Source organism: Leptodactylus fuscus, chromosome 1 (genome assembly GCF_031893055.1).
Source record: "Leptodactylus fuscus isolate aLepFus1 chromosome 1, aLepFus1.hap2, whole genome shotgun sequence".
Taxonomy (NCBI): domain Eukaryota; kingdom Metazoa; phylum Chordata; class Amphibia; order Anura; family Leptodactylidae; genus Leptodactylus; species Leptodactylus fuscus.
The window spans coordinates 368,303,080-368,324,256 of NC_134265.1; the positions used below are offsets into that span (position 1 = coordinate 368,303,080).

The window sequence follows — 21,177 nt, forward strand, 5'->3', positions numbered from 1 at the left end:
CTCTGGCTAGTGCACTGTATATAAGGAGCACCCTCTGGCCAGTGCACTGTATATAAGGGGCACCCTCTGGCCAGTGCACTGTATATAAGGGGCACCCTCTGGCTAGTGCACTGTATATAAGGAGCACTCTCTGTCCAGTGCACTGTATATAAGTGGAACCCTCTGGCTAGTGCACTGTATATAAGGAGCACCCTCTGGCTAGTGCACTGCATATAAGGAGCACTCTCTGTCCAGTGCACTGTATATAAGTGGAACCCTCTGGCCAGTGCACTGCATATAAGGGGCACCCTCTGGCCAGTGCACTGTATATAAGGGGCACCCTCTGGCATGAGGGAGGAATCTGCTGCAAAATCAGTGCTAGATTCCGTGTGAACAGGGCCTGATACTATTACGCGCGCTCCCTTTGAAGTGAATGGGATGTGTTATGAAGCGCTCGTGTGTACGGGTCTAGATGAGCGGCGCGCTTACGCCATGTGAAGGGCTTTCTCTTCTTCGTTTCTCCTTTCACATGGCGCAGTGAGAGATAGGAAACCGACATCTCGTCTACCTGCAGCGACAACCGCGCATGTCCGGTCACATGATCATTAATTAAAAACGCTTCATATACCGGCTAAAGTCCAACCTGTCATTGTGTGTACTTACTTTCCGGACACCCTGTATAAGGGCACTCTCTGTATATAAGGAGCACTCTCTGCCTCGCTCACTGTATATAAGGGGCACTCGCTGTATATAAGGGGCACTCTCTGCCTCGCTCACTGTATATAAGGAGCACTCACTGTATATAAGGGGCACTCTCTGCCTCGCTCACTGTATATAAGGGGCACTCACTGTATATAAGGGGCACTCTCTGCCTCGCTCACTGTATATAAGGGGCACTCACTGTATATAAGGGGCACTCTCTGCCTCGCTCACTGTATATAAGGGGCACTCACTGTATATAAGGGGCACTCTCAGCCTCGCTCACTGTATATAAGGGGCACTCTCAGCCTCGCTCACTGTATATAAGGGCTAGTTCACACGGGGACATGGACGCTGATTTTGACAGCAGATTTTGCGGCCAAATCAGCGTCCATACAATGTCCACACTATGTGAACTGCTCCCGCCGCGACCATCGCGGTCGCGGAATTCACCTCTGCTGTCGACTCAAATGAATGAGCAGACATGGAGGGCGCTGCGGCTGGGCGGAAGCCGCGGCTCATCGCGAGCGGCTTCCGCCCGAAAGATAGGTCATGTCGCTTCTTTTTCTGCTAGCGAGCTAGCAGAAAAAAAAAGCGAGCGGTTCACATAGGGATACATTGTATGGACGCTGATTTGGCCGCGAAATCCGCTGTCAAAATCAGCGTCCATGTCCCCGTGTGAACTAGCCCTAAGGGGCACTCTCTGCCTCGCTCCCTGTATATAGCAGCCTCTCGCTGTGTGATCCTCTCTGTCCTTCCTGCTGGGCGGTCTCTCTGGAGGTGTGGCGGTGGCGGCGGTGCTGCTGGTGGTGATGGCGGTGACTTCTCCTCCTCCAGGAAGTACAGACTGTATAATACAGAAGGGAAAATACTCAGTGTCACAATCCTTTCCTGCCGACTCCAGATCACAGACCATGCTGCCCCTGTGCCGCCTGCTAGTACCCAGAGCCCAGGTAATACTACCCCTATATATACACCGTGCTGCCCCTGTGCCGCCTGCTAGTGCCCAGAGCCCAGGTAATACTACCCCTATATATACACCGTGCTGCCCCTGTGCCGCCTGCTAGTGCCCAGAGCCCAGGTAATACTACCCCTATATATACACCGTGCTGCCCCTGTGCCGCCTGCTAGTACCCAGAGCCCAGGTAATACTACCCCTATATATACACCGTGCTGCCCCTGTGCCGCCTGCTAGTGCCCAGAGCCCAGGTAATACTACCCCTATATATACACCGTGCTGCCCCTGTGCCGCCTGCTAGTGCCCAGAGCCCAGGTAATACTACCCCTATATATACACCGTGCTGCCCCTGTGCCGCCTGCTAGTACCCAGAGCCCAGGTAATACTACCCCTATATATACACCGTGCTGCCCCTGTGCCGCCTGCTAGTGCCCAGAGCCCAGGTAATACTACCCCTATATATACACCGTGCTGCCCCTGTGCCGCCTGCTAGTACCCAGAGCCCAGGTAATACTACCCCTATATATACACCGTGCTGCCCCTGTGCAGCCTGCTAGTACCCAGAGCCCAGGTAATACTACCCCTATATATACACCGTGCTGCCCCTGTGCCGCCTGCTAGTACCCAGAGCCCAGGTAATACTACCCCTATATATACACCGTGCTGCCCCTGTGCAGCCTGCTAGTACCCAGAGCCCAGGTAATACTACCCCTATATATACACCGTGCTGCCCCTGTGCCGCCTGCTAGTACCCAGAGCCCAGGTAATACTACCCCTATATATACACCCTGCTGCCCCTGTGCCGCCTGCTAGTGCCCAGAGCCCAGGTAATACTACCCCTATATATACACCGTGCTGCCCCTGTGCCGCCTGCTAGTACCCAGAGCCCAGGTAATACTACCCCTATATATACACCGTGCTGCCCCTGTGCCGCCTGCTAGTACCCAGAGCCCAGGTAATACTACCCCTATATATACACCGTGCTGCCCCTGTGCCGCCTGCTAGTGCCCAGAGCCCAGGTAATACTACCCCTATATATATACACCGTGCTGCCCCTGTGCCGCCTGCTAGTGCCCAGAGCCCAGGTAATACTACCCCTATATATACACCGTGCTACCCCTGTGCCGCCTGCTAGTACCCAGAGCCCAGGTAATACTACCCCTATATATACACCGTGCTGCCCCTGTGCCGCCTGCTAGTGCCCAGAGCCCAGGTAATACTACCCCTATATATACACCGTGCTGCCCCTGTGCCGCCTGCTAGTACCCAGAGCCCAGGTAATACTACCCCTATATATACACCGTGCTGCCCCTGTGCAGCCTGCTAGTACCCAGAGCCCAGGTAATACTACCCCTATATATACACCGTGCCGCCCCTGTGCCGCCTGCTAGTACCCAGAGCCCAGGTAATACTACCCCTATATATACACCGTGCTGCCCCTGTGCCGCCTGCTAGTGCCCAGAGCCCAGGTAATACTACCCCTATATATACACCCTGCTGCCCCTGTGCCGCCTGCTAGTGCCCAGAGCCCAGGTAATACTACCCCTATATATACACCGTGCTGCCCCTGTGCCGCCTGCTAGTACCCAGAGCCCAGGTAATACTACCCCTATATATACACCGTGCTGCCCCTGTGCCGCCTGCTAGTGCCCAGAGCCCAGGTAATACTACCCCTATATATACACCCTGCTGCCCCTGTGCCGCCTGCTAGTGCCCAGAGCCCAGGTAATACTACCCCTATATATACACCGTGCTGCCCCTGTGCCGCCTGCTAGTACCCAGAGCCCAGGTAATACTACCCCTATATATACACCGTGCTGCCCCTGTGCTGCCTGCTAGTACCCAGAGCCCAGGTAATACTACCCCTATATATACACCGTGCTGCCCCTGTGCCGCCTGCTAGTACCCAGAGCCCAGGTAATACTACCCCTATATATACACCGTGCTGCCCCTGTGCTGCCTGCTAGTACCCAGAGACCAGGTAATACTACCCCTATATATACACCGTGCTGCCCCTGTGCCGCCTGCTAGTACCCAGAGCCCAGGTAATACTACCCCTATATATACACCGTGCTGCCCCTGTGCCGCCTGCTAGTGCCCAGAGCCCAGGTAATACTACCCCTATATATATACACCGTGCTGCCCCTGTGCCGCCTGCTAGTGCCCAGAGCCCAGGTAATACTACCCCTATATATACACCGTGCTACCCCTGTGCCGCCTGCTAGTACCCAGAGCCCAGGTAATACTACCCCTATATATACACCGTGCTGCCCCTGTGCCGCCTGCTAGTGCCCAGAGCCCAGGTAATACTACCCCTATATATACACCCTGCTGCCCCTGTGCCACCTGCTAGTACCCAGAGCCCAGGTAATACTACCCCTATATATACACCGTGCTGCCCCTGTGCCGCCTGCTAGTACCCAGAGCCCAGGTAATACTACCCCTATATATACACCCTGCTGCCCCTGTGCCGCCTGCTAGTGCCCAGAGCCCAGGTAATACTACCCCTATATATACACCGTGCTGCCCCTGTGCCGCCTGCTAGTACCCAGAGCCCAGGTAATACTACCCCTATATATACACCGTGCTGCCCCTGTGCCGCCTGCTAGTACCCAGAGCCCAGGTAATACTACCCCTATATATATACACCGTGCTGCCCTGTGCCGCATGCTAGTACCCAGAGCCCAGGTAATACTACCCCTATATATACACCCTGCTGCCCCTGTGCCGCCTGCTAGTACCCAGAGCCCAGATAATACTACCCCCTATATATACACCGTGCTGCCCCTGTGCCGCCTGCTAGTACCCAGGTAATACTACCCCTATATATACACCGTGCTGCCCCTGTGCCGCCTGCTAGTACCCAGGTAATACTACCCCTATATATACACCGTGCTGCCCCTGTGCCGCCTGCTAGTACCCAGAGCCCAGGTAATACTACCCCTATATATACACCGTGCTGCCCCTGTGCTGCCAGCTAGTACCCAGAGCCCAGGTAATACTACCCCTATATATACACCGTGCTGCCCCTGTGCCGCCTGCTAGTACCCAGGTAATACTACCCCTATATATACACCGTGCTGCCCCTGTGCCGCCTGCTAGTACCCAGGTAATACTACCCCTATATATACACTGTGCTGCCCCTGTGCCGCCTGCTAGTGCCCAGAGCCCAGGTAATACTACCCCTATATATACACCGTGCTGCCCCTGTGCCGCCTGCTAGTACCCAGAGCCCAGGTAATACTACCCCTATATATACACCGTGCTGCCCCTGTGCCGCCTGCTAGTACCCAGAGCCCAGGTAATACTACCCCTATATATACACCGTGCTGCCCCTGTGCCGCCTGCTAGTACCCAGGTAATACTACCCCTATATATACACCCTGCTGCCCCTGTGCCGCCTGCTAGTACCCAGAGCCCAGGTAATACTACCCCTATATATACACCGTGCTGCCCCTGTGCCGCCTGCTAGTACCCAGAGCCCAGGTAATACTACCCCTATATATACACCGTGCTGCCCCTGTGCCGCCTGCTAGTACCCAGGTAATACTACCCCTATATATACACCGTGCTGCCCCTGTGCTGCCTGCTAGTACCCAGAGCCCAGGTAATACTACCCCTATATATACACCGTGCTGCCCCTGTGCCGCCTGCTAGTACCCAGGTAATACTACCCCTATATATACACCGTGCTGCCCCTGTGCCGCCTGCTAGTACCCAGAGCCCAGGTAATACTACCCCTATATATACACCGTGCTGCCCCTGTGCCGCCTGCTAGTACCCAGAGCCCAGGTAATACTACCCCTATATATACACCGTGCTGCCCCTGTGCCGCCTGCTAGTACCCAGAGCCCAGGTAATACTACCCCTATATATACACCCTGCTGCCCCTGTGCCGCCTGCTAGTACCCAGGTAATACTACCCCTATATATACACCGTGCTGCCCCTGTGCTGCCTGCTAGTACCCAGAGCCCAGGTAATACTACCCCTATATATACACCGTGCTGCCCCTGTGCCGCCTGCTAGTACCCAGGTAATACTACCCCTATATATACACCGTGCTGCCCCTGTGCCGCCTGCTAGTACCCAGAGCCCAGGTAATACTACCCCTATATATACACCGTGCTGCCCCTGTGCCGCCTGCTAGTACCCAGAGCCCAGGTAATACTACCCCTATATATACACCGTGCTGCCCCTGTGCCGCCTGCTAGTGCCCAGAGCCCAGGTAATACTACCCCTATATATACACCGTGCTGCCCCTGTGCCGCCTGCTAGTACCCAGAGCCCAGGTAATACTACCCCTATATATACACCGTGCTGCCCTTGTGCCGCCTGCTAGTACCCAGAGCCCAGGTAATACTACCCCTATATATACACCCTGCTGCCCCTGTGCCGCCTGCTAGTGCCCAGAGCCCAGGTAATACTACCCCTATATATACACCGTGCTGCCCCTGTGCCGCCTGCTAGTACCCAGAGCCCAGGTAATACTACCCCTATATATACACCGTGCTGCCCCTGTGCTGCCTGCTAGTGCCCAGAGCCCAGGTAATACTACCCCTATATATACACCGTGCTGCCCCTGTGCCGCATGCTAGTACCCAGAGCCCAGGTAATACTACCCCTATATATACACCCTGCTGCCCCTGTGCCGCCTGCTAGTACCCAGAGCCCAGATAATACTACCCCTATATATACACCGTGCTGCCCCTGTGCCGCCTGCTAGTACCCAGGTAATACTACCCCTATATATACACCGTGCTGCCCCTGTGCCGCCTGCTAGTACCCAGGTAATACTACCCCTATATATACACCGTGCTGCCCCTGTGCCGCCTGCTAGTACCCAGAGCCCAGGTAATACTACCCCTATATATACACCGTGCTGCCCCTGTGCTGCCAGCTAGTACCCAGAGCCCAGGTAATACTACCCCTATATATACACCGTGCTGCCCCTGTGCCGCCTGCTAGTACCCAGGTAATACTACCCCTATATATACACCGTGCTGCCCCTGTGCCGCCTGCTAGTACCCAGGTAATACTACCCCTATATATACACTGTGCTGCCCCTGTGCCGCCTGCTAGTGCCCAGAGCCCAGGTAATACTACCCCTATATATACACCGTGCTGCCCCTGTGCCGCCTGCTAGTACCCAGAGCCCAGGTAATACTACCCCTATATATACACCGTGCTGCCCCTGTGCCGCCTGCTAGTACCCAGAGCCCAGGTAATACTACCCCTATATATACACCGTGCTGCCCCTGTGCCGCCTGCTAGTACCCAGGTAATACTACCCCTATATATACACCCTGCTGCCCCTGTGCCGCCTGCTAGTACCCAGAGCCCAGGTAATACTACCCCTATATATACACCGTGCTGCCCCTGTGCCGCCTGCTAGTACCCAGAGCCCAGGTAATACTACCCCTATATATACACCGTGCTGCCCCTGTGCCGCCTGCTAGTACCCAGGTAATACTACCCCTATATATACACCGTGCTGCCCCTGTGCTGCCTGCTAGTACCCAGAGCCCAGGTAATACTACCCCTATATATACACCGTGCTGCCCCTGTGCCGCCTGCTAGTACCCAGGTAATACTACCCCTATATATACACCGTGCTGCCCCTGTGCCGCCTGCTAGTACCCAGAGCCCAGGTAATACTACCCCTATATATACACCGTGCTGCCCCTGTGCCGCCTGCTAGTACCCAGAGCCCAGGTAATACTACCCCTATATATACACCGTGCTGCCCCTGTGCCGCCTGCTAGTACCCAGAGCCCAGGTAATACTACCCCTATATATACACCCTGCTGCCCCTGTGCCGCCTGCTAGTACCCAGGTAATACTACCCCTATATATACACCGTGCTGCCCCTGTGCTGCCTGCTAGTACCCAGAGCCCAGGTAATACTACCCCTATATATACACCGTGCTGCCCCTGTGCCGCCTGCTAGTACCCAGGTAATACTACCCCTATATATACACCGTGCTGCCCCTGTGCCGCCTGCTAGTACCCAGAGCCCAGGTAATACTACCCCTATATATACACCGTGCTGCCCCTGTGCCGCCTGCTAGTACCCAGAGCCCAGGTAATACTACCCCTATATATACACCGTGCTGCCCCTGTGCCGCCTGCTAGTGCCCAGAGCCCAGGTAATACTACCCCTATATATACACCGTGCTGCCCCTGTGCCGCCTGCTAGTACCCAGAGCCCAGGTAATACTACCCCTATATATACACCGTGCTGCCCTTGTGCCGCCTGCTAGTACCCAGAGCCCAGGTAATACTACCCCTATATATACACCCTGCTGCCCCTGTGCCGCCTGCTAGTGCCCAGAGCCCAGGTAATACTACCCCTATATATACACCGTGCTGCCCCTGTGCCGCCTGCTAGTACCCAGAGCCCAGGTAATACTACCCCTATATATACACCGTGCTGCCCCTGTGCTGCCTGCTAGTGCCCAGAGCCCAGGTAATACTACCCCTATATATACACCGTGCTGCCCCTGTGCCGCCTGCTAGTACCCAGAGCCCAGGTAATACTACCCTTATATATACACCGTGCTGCCCCTGTGCCGCCTGCTAGTACCCAGAGCCCAGGTAATACTACCCCTATATATACACCGTGCTGCCCCTGTGCTGCCTGCTAGTACCCAGAGCCCAGGTAATACTACCCCTATATATACACCGTGCTGCCCCTGTGCCGCCTGCTAGTACCCAGAGCCCAGGTAATACTATCCCTATATATACACCCTGCTGCCCCTGTGCCGCCTGCTAGTACCCAGGTAATACTACCCCTATATATACACCGTGCTGCCCCTGTGCCGCCTGCTAGTACCCAGAGCCCAGGTAATACTACCCCTATATATACACCGTGCTGCCCCTGTGCCGCCTGCTAGTACCCAGGTAATACTACCCCTATATATACACCCTGCTGCCCCTGTGCCGCCTGCTAGTACCCAGAGCCCAGGTAATACTACCCCTATATATACACCGTGCTGCCCCTGTGCCGCCTGCTAGTACCCAGGTAATACTACCCCTATATATACACCGTGCTGCCCCTGTGCCGCCTGCTAGTACCCAGAGCCCAGGTAATACTACCCCTATATATACACCGTGCTGCCCCTGTGCTGCCTGCTAGTACCCAGAGCCCAGGTAATACTACCCCTATATATACACCGTGCTGCCCCTGTGCCGCCTGCTAGTACCCAGAGCCCAGGTAATACTACCCCTATATATACACCGTGCTGCCCTTGTGCCGCCTGCTAGTACCCAGAGCCCAGGTAATACTACCCCTATATATACACCCTGCTGCCCCTGTGCCGCCTGCTAGTGCCCAGAGCCCAGGTAATACTACCCCTATATATACACCGTGCTGCCCCTGTGCCGCCTGCTAGTACCCAGAGCCCAGGTAATACTACCCCTATATATACACCGTGCTGCCCCTGTGCTGCCTGCTAGTACCCAGAGCCCAGGTAATACTACCCCTATATATACACCGTGCTGCCCCTGTGCCGCCTGCTAGTACCCAGGTAATACTACCCCTATATATACACCGTGCTGCCCCTGTGCCGCCTGCTAGTACCCAGGTAATACTACCCCTATATATACACTGTGCTGCCCCTGTGCCGCCTGCTAGTGCCCAGAGCCCAGGTAATACTACCCCTATATATACACCGTGCTGCCCCTGTGCCGCCTGCTAGTACCCAGAGCCCAGGTAATACTACCCCTATATATACACTGTGCTGCCCCTGTGCCGCCTGCTAGTGCCCAGAGCCCAGGTAATACTACCCCTATATATACACCCTGCTGCCCCTGTGCTGCCTGCTAGTACCCAGAGCCCAGGTAATACTACCCCTATATATACACCGTGCTGCCCCTGTGCCGCCTGCTAGTACCCAGAGCCCAGGTAATACTACCCCTATATATACACCGTGCTGCCCCTGTGCCGCCTGCTAGTACCCAGGTAATACTACCCCTATATATACACCGTGCTGCCCCTGTGCCGCCTGCTAGTACCCAGGTAATACTACCCCTATATATACACCGTGCTGCCCCTGTGCCGCCTGCTAGTACCCAGAGCCCAGGTAATACTACCCCTATATATACACCGTGCTGCCCCTGTGCCGCCTGCTAGTACCCAGAGCCCAGGTAATACTACCCCTATATATACACCGTGCTGCCCCTGTGCCGCCTGCTAGTACCCAGAGCCCAGGTAATACTACCCCTATATATACACCGTGCTGCCCCTGTGCCGCCTGCTAGTACCCAGAGCCCAGGTAATACTATCCCTATATATACACCCTGCTGCCCCTGTGCCGCCTGCTAGTACCCAGGTAATACTACCCCTATATATACACCGTGCTGCCCTTGTGCCGCCTGCTAGTACCCAGAGCCCAGGTAATACTACCCCTATATATACACCCTGCTGCCCCTGTGCCGCCTGCTAGTGCCCAGAGCCCAGGTAATACTACCCCTATATATACACCGTGCTGCCCCTGTGCCGCCTGCTAGTACCCAGAGCCCAGGTAATACTACCCCTATATATACACCGTGCTGCCCCTGTGCCGCCTGCTAGTGCCCAGAGCCCAGGTAATACTACCCCTATATATACACCGTGCTGCCCCTGTGCCGCCTGCTAGTACCCAGAGCCCAGGTAATACTACCCCTATATATACACCGTGCTGCCCCTGTGCCGCCTGCTAGTACCCAGAGCCCAGGTAATACTACCCCTATATATACACCGTGCTGCCCCTGTGCCGCCTGCTAGTACCCAGAGCCCAGGTAATACTACCCCTATATATACACCGTGCTGCCCCTGCGCCGCCTGCTAGTACCCAGGTAATACTACCCCTATATATACACCGTGCTGCCCCTGTGCCGCCTGCTAGTACCCAGAGCCCAGGTAATACTACCCCTATATATACACCGTGCTGCCCCTGTGCCGCCTGCTAGTACCCAGGTAATACTACCCCTATATATACACCGTGCTGCCCCTGTGCCGCCTGCTAGTGCCCAGAGCCCAGGTAATACTACCCCTATATATACACCCTGCTGCCCCTGTGCTGCCTGCTAGTACCCAGAGCCCAGGTAATACTACCCCTATATATACACCCTGCTGCCCCTGTGCCGCCTGCTAGTACCCAGAGCCCAGGTAATACTACCCCTATATATACACCGTGCTGCCCCTGTGCCGCCTGCTAGTACCCAGGTAATACTACCCCTATATATACACCGTGCTGCCCCTGTGCCGCCTGCTAGTACCCAGGTAATACTACCCCTATATATACACCCTGCTGCCCCTGTGCCGCCTGCTAGTACCCAGGTAATACTACCCCTATATATACACCCTGCTGCCCCTGTGCTGCCTGCTAGTACCCAGAGCCCAGGTAATACTACCCCTATATATACACCGTGCTGCCCCTGTGCCGCCTGCTAGTACCCAGAGCCCAGGTAATACTACCCCTATATATACACCGTGCTGCCCCTGTGCCGCCTGCTAGTACCCAGAGCCCAGGTAATACTACCCCTATATATACACCGTGCTGCCCCTGTGCCGCCTGCTAGTACCCAGAGCCCAGGTAATACTACCCCTATATATACACCGTGCTGCCCCTGTGCCGCCTGCTAGTACCCAGAGCCCAGGTAATACTACCCCTATATATACACCCTGCTGCCCCTGTGCTGCCTGCTAGTGCCCAGAGCCCAGGTAATACTACCCCTATATATACACCGTGCTGCCCCTGTGCTGCCTGCTAGTACCCAGAGCCCAGGTAATACTACCCCTATATATACACCCTGCTGCCCCTGTGCCGCCTGCTAGTACCCAGAGCCCAGGTAATACTACCCCTATATATACACCGTGCTGCCCCTGTGCCGCCTGCTAGTGCCCAGAGCCCAGGTAATACTACCCCTATATATACACCCTGCTGCCCCTGTGCCGCCTGCTAGTACCCAGGTAATACTACCCCTATATATACACCGTGCTGCCCCTGTGCCGCCTGCTAGTACCCAGAGCCCAGGTAATACTACCCCTATATATACACCGTGCTGCCCCTGTGCTGCCTGCTAGTACCCAGAGCCCAGGTAATACTACCCCTATATATACACCGTACTGCCCCTGTGCCGCCTGCTAGTACCCAGAGCCCAGGTAATACTACCCCTATATATACACCGTGCTGCCCCTGTGCCGCCTGCTAGTACCCAGGTAATACTACCCCTATATATACACCGTACTGCCCCTGTGCCGCCTGCTAGTACCCAGAGCCCAGGTAATACTAAACCTTATATATACACCGTGCTGCCCCTGTGCCGCCTGCTAGTACCCAGAGCCCAGGTAATACTACCCCTATATATACACCGTGCTGCCCCTGTGCCGCCTGCTAGTACCCAGAGCCCAGGTAATACTACCCCTATATATACACCGTGCTGCCCCTGTGCCGCCTGCTAGTGCCCAGAGCCCAGGTAATACTACCCCTATATATACACCGTGCTGCCCCTGTGCCGCCTGCTAGTGCCCAGAGCCCAGGTAATACTACCCCTATATATACACCGTGCTGCCCCTGTGCCGCCTGCTAGTACCCAGAGCCCAGGTAATACTACCCCTATATATACACCGTGCTGCCCCTGTGCCGCCTGCTAGCGCCCAGAGCCCAGGTAATACTACCCCTATATATACACCCTGCTGCCCCTGCGCCGCCTGCTAGTACCCAGGTAATACTACCCCTATATATACACCGTGCTGCCCCTGTGCCGCCTGCTAGTACCCAGAGCCCAGGTAATACTACCCCTATATATACACCGTGCTGCCCCTGTGCCGCCTGCTAGTACCCAGAGCCCAGGTAATACTACCCCTATATATACACCGTGCTGCCCCTGTGCTGCCTGCTAGTACCCAGAGCCCAGGTAATACTACCCCTATATATACACCGTGCTGCCCCTGTGCCGCCTGCTAGTACCCAGGTAATACTACCCCTATATATACACCGTGCTGCCCCTGTGCCGCCTGCTAGTACCCAGAGCCCAGGTAATACTACCCCTATATATACACCGTGCTGCCCCTGTGCCGCCTGCTAGTACCCAGGTAATACTACCCCTATATATACACCGTGCTGCCCCTGTGCCGCCTGCTAGTACCCAGGTAATACTACCCCTATATATACACCGTGCTGCCCCTGTGCCGCCTGCTAGTACCCAGGTAATACTACCCCTATATATACACCATGCTGCCCCTGTGCTGCCTGCTAGTACCCAGAGCCCAGGTAATACTACCCCTATATATACACCGTGCTGCCCCTGTGCCGCCTGCTAGTACCCAGAGCCCAGGTAATACTACCCCTATATATACACCGTGCTGCCCCTGTGCTGCCTGCTAGTGCCCAGAGCCCAGGTAATACTACCCCTATATATACACCGTGCTGCCCCTGTGCCGCCTGCTAGTACCCAGAGCCCAGGTAATACTACCCCTATATATACACCCTGCTGCCCCTGTGCCGCCTGCTAGTACCCAGAGCCCAGGTAATACTACCCCTATATATACACCCTGCTGCCCCTGTGCCGCCTGCTAGTACCCAGGTAATACTACCCCTATATATACACCGTGCTGCCCCTGTGCCGCCTGCTAGTACCCAGAGCCCAGGTAATACTACCCCTATATATACACCGTGCTGCCCCTGTGCTGCCTGCTAGTACCCAGAGCCCAGGTAATACTACCCCTATATATACACCGTTCTGCCCCTGTGCCGCCTGCTAGTACCCAGAGCCCAGGTAATACTACCCCTATATATACACCGTGCTGCCCCTGTGCCGCCTGCTAGTACCCAGGTAATACTACCCCTATATATACACCGTACTGCCCCTGTGCCGCCTGCTAGTACCCAGAGCCCAGGTAATACTAAACCTTATATATACACCGTGCTGCCCCTGTGCCGCCTGCTAGTACCCAGAGCCCAGGTAATACTACCCCTATATATACACCGTGCTGCCCCTGTGCCGCCTGCTAGTACCCAGAGCCCAGGTAATACTACCCCTATATATACACCGTGCTGCCCCTGTGCCGCCTGCTAGTACCCAGAGCCCAGGTAATACTACCCCTATATATACACCGTGCTGCCCCTGTGCTGCCTGCTAGTGCCCAGAGCCCAGGTAATACTACCCCTATATATACACCGTGCTGCCCCTGTGCCGCCTGCTAGTACCCAGAGCCCAGGTAATACTACCCCTATATATACACCCTGCTGCCCCTGTGCCGCCTGCTAGTACCCAGAGCCCAGGTAATACTACCCCTATATATACACCGTGCTGCCCCTGTGCCGCCTGCTAGTGCCCAGAGCCCAGGTAATACTACCCCTATATATACACCCTGCTGCCCCTGTGCCGCCTGCTAGTACCCAGGTAATACTACCCCTATATATACACCGTGCTGCCCCTGTGCCGCCTGCTAGTACCCAGAGCCCAGGTAATACTACCCCTATATATACACCGTGCTGCCCCTGTGCTGCCTGCTAGTACCCAGAGCCCAGGTAATACTACCCCTATATATACACCGTACTGCCCCTGTGCCGCCTGCTAGTACCCAGAGCCCAGGTAATACTACCCCTATATATACACCGTGCTGCCCCTGTGCCGCCTGCTAGTACCCAGGTAATACTACCCCTATATATACACCGTACTGCCCCTGTGCCGCCTGCTAGTACCCAGAGCCCAGGTAATACTAAACCTTATATATACACCGTGCTGCCCCTGTGCCGCCTGCTAGTACCCAGAGCCCAGGTAATACTACCCCTATATATACACCCTGCTGCCCCTGTGCCGCCTGCTAGTACCCAGAGCCAAGGTAATACTACCCCTATATATACACCGTGCTGCCCCTGTGCCGCCTGCTAGTACCCAGAGCCCAGGTAATACTACCCCTATATATACACCGTGCTGCCCCTGTGCCGCCTGCTAGTGCCCAGAGCCCAGGTAATACTACCCCTATATATACACCGTGCTGCCCCTGTGCCGCCTGCTAGTGCCCAGAGCCCAGGTAATACTACCCCTATATATACACCGTGCTGCCCCTGTGCCGCCTGCTAGTACCCAGAGCCCAGGTAATACTACCCCTATATATACACCGTGCTGCCCCTGTGCCGCCTGCTAGTGCCCAGAGCCCAGGTAATACTACCCCTATATATACACCGTGCTGCCCCTGTGCCGCCTGCTAGTACCCAAGTAATACTACCGCTATATATACACCGTGCTGCCCCTGTGCCGCCTGCTAGTACCCAAGTAATACTACCGCTATATATACACCGTGCCGCCTGCTAGTACCCAGAGCCCAGGTAATACTACTCTTATATATACACATCAGGAGTGTGCAGATCTTATAGAGTTACATAGTGGGAGGAGCAGGATCCCCAGCAGCACAGAGGATGTCAGGAGAGGAGTGTGCAGATCCTATAGAGTTACATAGTGGGAGGAGCAGGGTCCCCAGCAGCACAGAGTGTTTCAGTGTGCTGATCTTTTCTGTCAGGTCTTCCCTCGGCTGTTGCGCTTTGTGTCGGACTCTCGGGCCCCCTTCCATATAAAACATCTGGATCACCTGGTGCTGACGGTGCGCAGTATCCCGGACACGGTCGGATTCTACACCCGGGTGCTGGGCATGGACGTCGTCACCTTCAAGGTATGGAGACTATAATGTCCTGGTGCCAGCAGGGGGCGACCTGTGCCCGAGCGCTCAGTACACTGAAGTCCAGGAGTCGCCCTCTGATCCTGAGCTATAATATACCTGCCATTACTCAGGGCTTACACCCAGCCGTCTACTGACAGGTAGAGGCTCTTACTGACATGTAGCAGTCTTATGGACAGGTAGAGAGTCTTACTGACAGGTAGAGGGTCTTACTGACGTGTAGCAGTCTTACGGACAGGTAGAGAGTCTTACTGACAGGTAGAGGGTCTTACTGACGTGTAGAGGGTCTTACTGACATGTAGCAGTCTTATAGACATGTAGAGGGTCTTACTGACATGTAGCAGTCTTACTGACGTGTAGAGGCTCTTACTGACATGTAGCAGTCTTACGGACAGGTAGAGGGTCTTACTGACAGGTAGAGGGTCTTACTGACATGTAGCAGTCCTACGGACAGGTAGAGGGTCTTACTGACAGGTAGAGGGTCTTACTGACATGTAGCAGTCCTACGGACAGGTAGAGGGTCTTACTGACAGGTAGAGGGTCTTACTGACGTGTAGAGGGTCTTACTGACGTGTAGAGGGTCTTACTGACGTGTAGCAGTCTTATAGACATGTAGAGGGTCTTACTGACATGTAGCAGTCTTACTGACGTGTAGAGGGTCTTACTGACATGTAGCAGTCTTATGAACTTGCACAGGATCTTACTGACATATAGCAGTCTTATGGACTTGCAGAGGATCTTACTGACACGTATTGCTCTAACTGACATGTAGCAGTCTTATGGACATGCAGAGGATTTTACTGACATGTAGCAGTCTTATGGACATGCAGAGGATCTTACTGACATGTAGCAGTCTTATGGACATGTAGAGGATCTTACTGACATGTAGCAGTCTTACAGACATGTAGAGGATCTTACTGACATGTAGCAGTCTTACAGACATGTAGAGGATCTTACTGACATGTAGCAGTCTTACAGACATGTAGAGGATCTTACTGACATGTAGCAGTCTTACAGACATGTAGAGGATCTTACTGACATGTAGCAGTCTTATGGACATGCAGAGGATCTTACTGACATGTAGCAGTCTTATGGACTTGCAGAGGATCTTACTGACATGTAGCAGTCTTATGGACTTGCAGAGGATCTTACTGACATGTAGCAGTCTTATGGACATGTAGAGGATCTTACTGACATGTAGCAGTCTTATGGACATGCAGAGGATCTTACTGACATGTAGCAGTCTTATGGACTTGCAGAGGATCTTACTGACATGTGCTGTCCTGTATTATTCCCTCAGGGGGACAGGAAGGCGCTGACATTCGGGATACAGAAGATAAATCTCCATGAAGCTGGGAAAGAGTTTGAACCCAAAGCAAAACACCCCAAAGCGGGCTCGGCCGACCTGTGCCTGATCACGGAGACCCCGCTCAGCGCCGTCCTGCAACACCTGGAGGTTTGTCACCTGCTGCCTCACAGGGAAGGTCTTGCCACATAATGAAATAGTCTTTGAAATTAAGAAATTTTGATAACTTTTTTTTTAACTTTCCAATTTTCACTCTGGCCACGAAGCCTAATAACAGAGGGACACTTTCTATTGGTTTCTATAGATCACATCCCTGGTGGTCTAGTCTATACAGAGATTGTCATCGGCATCCTTGGTGGTCCAGATTATTGTGGGATTATCATCGGTATCCCTGGTGGTCTAGTGCAGGGGTCAGCAGTCTTCAGCACTCCAGCTGCTGTGTAACTACAACTCCCAGCATGCTTCCTTCACTTCCATGGGAGTTCCAAGAACAGCAGAGCAAGTATGCATGCTGGGAGTTGTAGTTTGACAACAGTCGCAGGTTGCCTCCCCCAGCTGTAGTGTATTGTGGGATTATCATCGGCATCTCTGGCAGTCTAGTGTATAGAGAGATTGTTATCAGTATCCCTGGTGGTCTAGTGTATAGAGATTGTCATCAGTATCCCTAGTGGTCTAGTGTACAGAGAGATTGTCATCGGCATCCCTGGTGGTCTAGTGTATAGAGAGATTGTCATTGGTATCCCTGGTGGTCTAGTGTATAGAGTGATTGTCATCGGCATCCCTGGTGGTCTAGTGTATAGAGAGATTGTCATCGGTATCCCTGGTGGTCTAGTGTATAGAGAGATTGTCATCAGCATCCCTGGTGGTCTAGTGTATAGAGATTGTCATCAGTATCCCTAGTGGTCTAGTGTACAGAGAGATTGTCATCGGCATCCCTGGTGGTCTAGTGTATAGAGAGATTGTCATTGGTATCCCTGGTGGTCTAGTGTATAGAGTGATTGTTATCAGTATCCCTGGTGGTCTAGTGTATAGAGAGATTGTCATCAGCATCCCTGGTGGTCTAGTGTATAGAGAGATTGTCATCAGCATCCCTGGTGGTCTAGTGTATAGAGAGATTGTCATCAGCATCCCTGGTGGTCTAGTGTATAGAGAGATTGTCATCGGTATCCCTGGTGGTCTAGTGTATAGAGTGATTGTCATCAGTATCCCTGGTGGTCTAGTGTATAGAGAGATTGTCATCAGCATCCCTGGTGGTCTAGTGTATAGAGTGATTGTCATCGGCATCCCTGGTGGTCTAGTGTACAGAGAGATTGTCATTGGCATCCCTGGCGGTCTAGTGTATAGAGAGATTATCATCGGCATCCCTGGTGGTCTAGTGTACAGAGAGATTGTCATCAGCATCCCTGGTGGTCTAGTGTATAGAGAGATTGTCATCGGTATCCCTGGTGGTCTAGTGTATTGTGGGTTTATCATCGGTATCCCTGGTGGTCTAGTGTATTGTGGGATTATCATCGGTATCCCTGGTGGTCTAGTGTATTGTGGGATTATCATCGGTATCCCTGGTGGTCTAGTGTATTGTGGGATTATCATCGGTATCCCTGGTGGTCTAGTGTATTGTGGGATTATCATCGGTATCCCTGGTGGTCTAGTGTATTGTGGGATTATCATCAGCATCCCTGGTGGTCTAGTGTATTGTGGGATTATCATCAGCATCCCTGGTGGTCTAGTGTATAGAGAGATTCCCATCGGTATCCCTAGTGGTCTAGTGTATTGTGGGTTTATCATCGGTATCCCTGGTGGTCTAGTGCAGGGGTCAGCAGTCTTCAGCACTCCAGCTGCTGTGTAACTACAACTCCCAGCATGCTCCCTTCACTTCCATGGAAGTTCCAAGAACAGCAGAGCAAGTATGCATGCTGGGAGTTGTAGTTTGACAACAGTCGCAGGTTGCCTCCCCCAGCTGTAGTGTATTGTGGGATTAGCACCGGTATCCCTGGCGGTCTAGTGTATTGTGGGATTAGCATCGGTATCCCTGGCGGTCTAGTGTATTGTGGGATTATCACCGGTATCCCTGGTGGTCTAGTGTATTGTGGGATTAGCACCGGTATCCCTGGAGGTCTAGTGTATTGTGGGATTAGCACCGGTATCCCTGGCGGTCTAGTGTATTGTGGGATTATCACCGGTATCCCTGGCGGTCTAGTGTATTGTGGGATTAGCACCGGTATCCCTGGCGGTCTAGTGTATTGTGGGATTAGCACCGGTATCCCTGGTGGTCTAGTGTATAGAGAGATTATCACCGGTATCCCTGGTGGTCTAGTGTATTGTGGGATTATCACCGGTATCCCTGGTGGTCTAGTGTATTGTGGGATTATCACCGGTATCCCTGGCGGTCTAGTGTATTGTGGGATTAGCACCGGTATCCCTGGTGGTCTAGTGTATAGAGAGATTATCACCGGTATCCCTGGTGGTCTAGTGTATTGTGGGATTAGCACTGGTATCCCTGGCGGTCTAGTGTATTGTGGGATTAGCATCGGTATCCCTGGCGGTCTAGTGTATAGAGAGATTATCACCGGTATCCCTGGTGGTCTAGTGTATTGTGGGATTAGCACTGGTATCCCTGGTGGTCTAGTGTATTGTGGGATTATCACCGGTATCCCTGGTGGTCTAGTGTATTGTGGGATTATCATCGGTATCCCTGGTGGTCTAGTGTATTGTGGGATTATCATCAGCATCCCTGGTGGTCTAGTGTATTGTGGGATTATCACCGGTATCCCTGGCGGTCTAGTGGGATTATCACCGGTATCCCTGGCGGTCTAGTGTATTGTGGGATTAGCACCGGTATCCCTGGTGGTCTAGTGTATTGTGGGATTAGCACCGGTATCCCTGGTGGTCTAGTGTATTGTGGGATTAGCACCGGTATCCCTGGTGGTCTAGTGTATTGTGGGATTAGCATCGGTATCCCTGGCGGTCTAGTGTATTGTGGGATTATCACCGGTATCCCTGGTGGTCTAGTGTATAGAGAGATTATCACCGGTATCCCTGGTGGTCTAGTGTATTGTGGGATTAGCACCGGTATCCCTGGCGGTCTAGTGTATTGTGGGATTATCACCGGTATCCCTGGCGGTCTAGTGTATTGTGGGATTATCACCGGTATCCCTGGCGGTCTAGTGTATTGTGGGATTAGCACCGGTATCCCTGGCGGTCTAGTGTATTGTGGGATTATCACCGGTATCCCTGGTGGTCTAGTGTATAGAGAGATTATCACCGGTATCCCTGGTGGTCTAGTGTATTGTGGGATTATCACCGGTATCCCTGGTGGTCTAGTGTATAGAGAGATTATCACCGGTATCCCTGGTGGTCTAGTGTATTGTGGGATTAGCACTGGTATCCCTGGTGGTCTAGTGTATAGAGAGATTATCACCGGTATCCCTGGTGGTCTAGTGTATTGTGGGATTATCACCGGTATCCCTGGTGGTCTAGTGTATTGTGGGATTATCACCGGTATCCCTGGCGGTCTAGTGTATTGTGGGATTATCACCGGTATCCCTGGTGGTCTAGTGTATTGTGGGATTAGCACCGGTATCCCTGGCGGTCTAGTGTATTGTGGGATTAGCACCGGTATCCCTGGCGGTCTAGTGTATTGTGGGATTATCACCGGTATCCCTGGTGGTCTAGTGTATAGAGAGATTATCACCGGTATCCCTGGTGGTCTAGTGTATTGGGAGGACATCCCTCCCAGTGGTCCTGAGTTGTGAAGAGTTAATATCCGTTTCCATCCACATCTCACATGGGTATCCCCCGTATTTCCTGCAGATCTGCGGTGTCCCGGTAGAGGAGGGCCCGGTGCCTCGGACGGGCGCGGTCGGGGAGATCCTGTCTGTGTATTTTCGGGATCCTGATCAGAATCTAATAGAAGTTTCCAACTATCCGGCCGACCTGAAGAAACCCTGAGGAGCCGAGCGAGAGCCAATAGGAGGTCTCCGACTGCTGTAAGACCGAGCCCAGGGCCAGCACAGGCTTCAGCTATGGTCCTGGTGGGCGGAGACTAATTCTATAGTAATGAAAGGGTTAACACGCCCTGGAACCTGTGTACTTGATAACACTCCTGCGAAATCTCTGCAAGCCATCAGTGAACAAGAACCATTTGTATCCAGAGACTGCACCGAGCCCACACAGCTGAGGGTTTGTTACACTGTATCAGTAGGGGCGGAGCTTATAGAGGATTCTAAGATACAGTTCTAACAAACCCTCAGCTGCACCAGCTGTCGTAGTCAGGGGACTTGTCAGTGGTCGCCGCCTTAGTTGGTCAGGGTGAAGTCTATGGCGCCCCCCTCTGTGATATCTTGGTATCGCGCTTGCTCTGGGATGTGCTTGCTCTCTAGCAGGTGTTTCAGCTGCTCTGAATAAAATATTTCTGGTACTTTGTCATGTAGATGTCTGCAGATCAGTCGTCTGTCACATCGGCCCCCAGGTCCTGTCCCAACGCCCCCCAGGTTCTCAATGTCCAGCTTATATATAGAATTCCTCCACAGCACAAGCCGAGCTGCTTTCGCTACTCCAGAGCTGCACTCACT

At 53.5% G+C, this 21,177-nt stretch overlaps 1 protein-coding gene across 1 annotated transcript; it reads left to right on the plus strand.

The window, feature by feature from the left end:
* Positions 1-1,527: 1,527 nt before the first annotated feature.
* On the plus strand, positions 1,528-21,024 carry GLOD5 (glyoxalase domain containing 5). Its single transcript, XM_075261901.1, has 4 exons — positions 1,528-1,631; positions 15,145-15,294; positions 16,601-16,756; positions 20,417-21,024. The coding sequence occupies exons 1-4, from the start codon at positions 1,593-1,595 to the stop codon at positions 20,552-20,554; spliced, it is 483 nt and encodes a 160-aa protein (XP_075118002.1). The 5' UTR covers positions 1,528-1,592; the 3' UTR covers positions 20,555-21,024.
* The last annotated feature ends 153 nt before the right edge of the window (positions 21,025-21,177 follow it).

Excerpts from the sequence above, each read along its gene's own strand:
- GLOD5 (XM_075261901.1), top strand. The coding sequence starts at position 1,593 with ATGCTGCCCCTGTGCCGCCTGCTAGTACCCAGAGCCCAG. Across the intron at positions 1,632-15,144 it reads TGCTAGTACCCAGAGCCCAG|GTCTTCCCTCGGCTGTTGCG; the intron begins GTAATACTACCC and ends CTTTTCTGTCAG. Across the intron at positions 15,295-16,600 it reads TGGACGTCGTCACCTTCAAG|GGGGACAGGAAGGCGCTGAC; the intron begins GTATGGAGACTA and ends TTATTCCCTCAG.